We start from the raw sequence: 2,861 nt of genomic DNA, 5'->3' as shown, positions 1-2,861 counted from the left end.
GAGATTCAGTTAAAGTTGCAGACAAAACACGTCTTGCCAAATCGGTTTCCAGTGAAATCAACGACTATGTGACCGATCGTGACCCTCCAGTCTCTATCCTCACCTACATTTTGTATTTTATAAAAACGGTTATGATGATTGGAGGACGTCGAAAGGGGAACTATTTAACCATTGCCTACTTCGTCACCAAACTACTGTTTCTTGCAAATATTTTTCTCCAGCTTGTTCTGTTTAACGTTTTCTTGGGTTTTCAATTTCAAACATACGGACCCGTTCTGATTAACGAGTATTTCCATGGCAGAGAACTTAACGAGTCATCTTACTTTCCTCGAGTGACATATTGCGACTTCACAATACGAGAAGTAAACCAGGAATACAGATACACACTGCAATGTGTGCTCCAAGTAAATTTATTTTTGGAAAAAATATTCCTCCTTGTTTGGTTTTTCTATTGTTTAGCTGGGATATACTCGTGCTACTATTTTTTCAATTGGATCTACTATTTTCTCTATTTTCCTGCAAGACTGTCATATGTCACTAAATATGTTAAAATAACAGGCAAGGAGAAGACCAATGTCTCGGACTTTGTCTCGAAATATCTAAAAAATGATGGATTCTTTATAATCAGAATGATTGGACATAACGTGGATAATATTACTGTCGATGATATACTTAATGCATGCTGGACAAACTATTTGGAATCGAGTCGTAGAACAAAAAATTTGCATGAAAACTTTTCTAAAGATTTCTGTGTTCGTCATCTCAAAAATCAGTTTGAAAATTAATTAATTGTTTAAATCTAATCTAATATAATGTTTGCTAACATTTAAAATTTTCAGCAACTAGATGGATTTGTAAATATGCACTTATAAAATAGCATAAACATATTTCTGTGTAAATATGACTCAATGTTTTAATTTCATTCAAAGGTCATCAGAGCCTGATCAAATGGTAGGAACTATTATCTAATAAAATAAGAAAAATATGAGCTTTTCGAGATTATTTCATTAATTTCTAAATCACGTGATAAATATCGTCTACAAACTATTTCGTAATTTAAAAATTGTAATTTATACTGATGTAGGTTCTGTTTTATTGAAGTGTGTTTATCGAAATTAGGATTCGCCAGTGGCCACACCGCGGATAGCAAGCGAGTTACCTTGAAAGATTGCTATAAATACTCTTTGATCAATAAATTGTATTTAAAATGTAGTAAATGGTCTCACTAAATTATTTGTGGTTATTATAAAGGTAATTGATTGTAAAATCAAAAAATGTCGAGTTTAAAAATAATGTCGCAGTTCTAAAGAATCATGATTCCCATTAATGTTCTGTTGTAATTCTCTAATCACATTCTTTAGATGAAAAACGTTATTCAATGTTAATCGCCATTGATTTAATTTTTCGCATATTTAAATGCGTCTGTTGAATTTTATCGTAAAACATGACTTGTCTAAAAAGTAAAGTTATCGTGTCTGCGTTTCCAAAGTCGACAATTTCTTATGCCGAGTTACATGATTCGACATTATCTCTACAATGGACTTGCAAAAAGAGCAGACCTATTATTCGCAAAATTTACGCTATCCCTGACAAATTTTATGGATTGGGAATTGTCGTGAAGGGAGGCTCGAAATCAAATTTCCCGCTCATCGTCACCCAAATTTTCAAAAATAGCGTCTTTGCAAAAAAAGGAGAACTACAAGTTGGTGATGTGATTCTTTCCGTAAATGGAAACAATATCGAGGACAGCATCCACAGTGATGCCGTTTCCTGCATTAAAGCTTGCAAAACATTTGTGATTATTGATGTGATGAGCATAAGATATTTGAACTGGGAAAAAAGAAATCGCGCTTTCAACGTTTTGTTCTGGAATTTATCTCAATTTCCAGTCGCGAAAAATAATGAATTTTCAATATCTTTATCTGGGTGCCGAGTGATTGACCATCACGACAACGTTTTGGTTATTGAAAGTTCCCAATCAAAAAAAAATCTTACGATAAAATTTCCTTTTGCCATAGTTTGTACGAAATGGGTACATGGAATCATTTTTGAGTCTTCGAAAACACAACTCTATAATAAAATATGTTCCATCGAGTCTTCAAAAAACCAATTATCTCACAACTCTTCAATATATATTCTCACGTGGCTTTACATGAAAGTGGCCACCCCCGCTGGAGTGGTTAAGAAACCTGTTTCTTTTGTGGTCACAGATAAAAATGTTTACGTTAACGACAACATTCATAAGATTGAAGATTTATCAAATGAGATTACAAATTGTAACTCTGTTATCAATTGCAGGTATATTCACAATTACAAATTCAGTTTAACATCTAAACGGTCTAGCTCTTTGTGCATTGTGATGAAGCAAGCTTCAATCTTGGGAATAAAGCGCACCGAATTACTAGCGATCGATGCGAATGAGAAAAAACAAATAATTTCTGGTTTTATAAAGGCGGTTACTGGGGCTATAAATATGGAATATTCTTATTGCTGGGGTAGATTTATTGGTTATATTCACGAATAGAAATTTGGACTGAGAATAGAGTTGGAAGGCTTGTGGTTAGTCGAAATAATGGAATTTCATTTAAATTAAACAACGAGATGATTCTTTGGAATTACACTTTTGAGGAAATTCGAAAAATTTGTATCACCAAAGATAACTTATGTCTCAGATTTGCCAGAGGAAGTAAAAGGGTAAAGACACAATTTAATATAAATAGATAAAGATGGTAAAAAATTGGGCGTACATGTTTTTTACTATCAAAGGATTTCTTATTTACACTAAAAATAATAAATGGAACGTTCATCCGTGGCTTTAAATTCTTAATTTTTTGATCGCAAAATTTTTTATTTGAGAATTA

General features: G+C 32.7%; 1 protein-coding gene across 1 annotated transcript; it reads left to right on the top strand.

The window, feature by feature from the left end:
- The first annotated feature begins 1,444 nt into the window (after positions 1–1,444).
- Positions 1,445–2,524, top strand: LOC115227882 (beta-1-syntrophin-like). The gene has a single exon (XM_029798593.1). The coding sequence runs from the start codon at positions 1,445–1,447 to the stop codon at positions 2,522–2,524; it is 1,080 nt and encodes a 359-aa protein (XP_029654453.1).
- The last annotated feature ends 337 nt before the right edge of the window (positions 2,525–2,861 follow it).

Source organism: Octopus sinensis, unplaced genomic scaffold, assembly GCF_006345805.1.
Source record: "Octopus sinensis unplaced genomic scaffold, ASM634580v1 Contig08463, whole genome shotgun sequence".
Lineage (NCBI taxonomy): Eukaryota > Metazoa > Mollusca > Cephalopoda > Octopoda > Octopodidae > Octopus > Octopus sinensis.
Note: the sequence above shows the minus strand (reverse complement) of the source record. Positions and strands in the feature narration are given on the sequence as shown.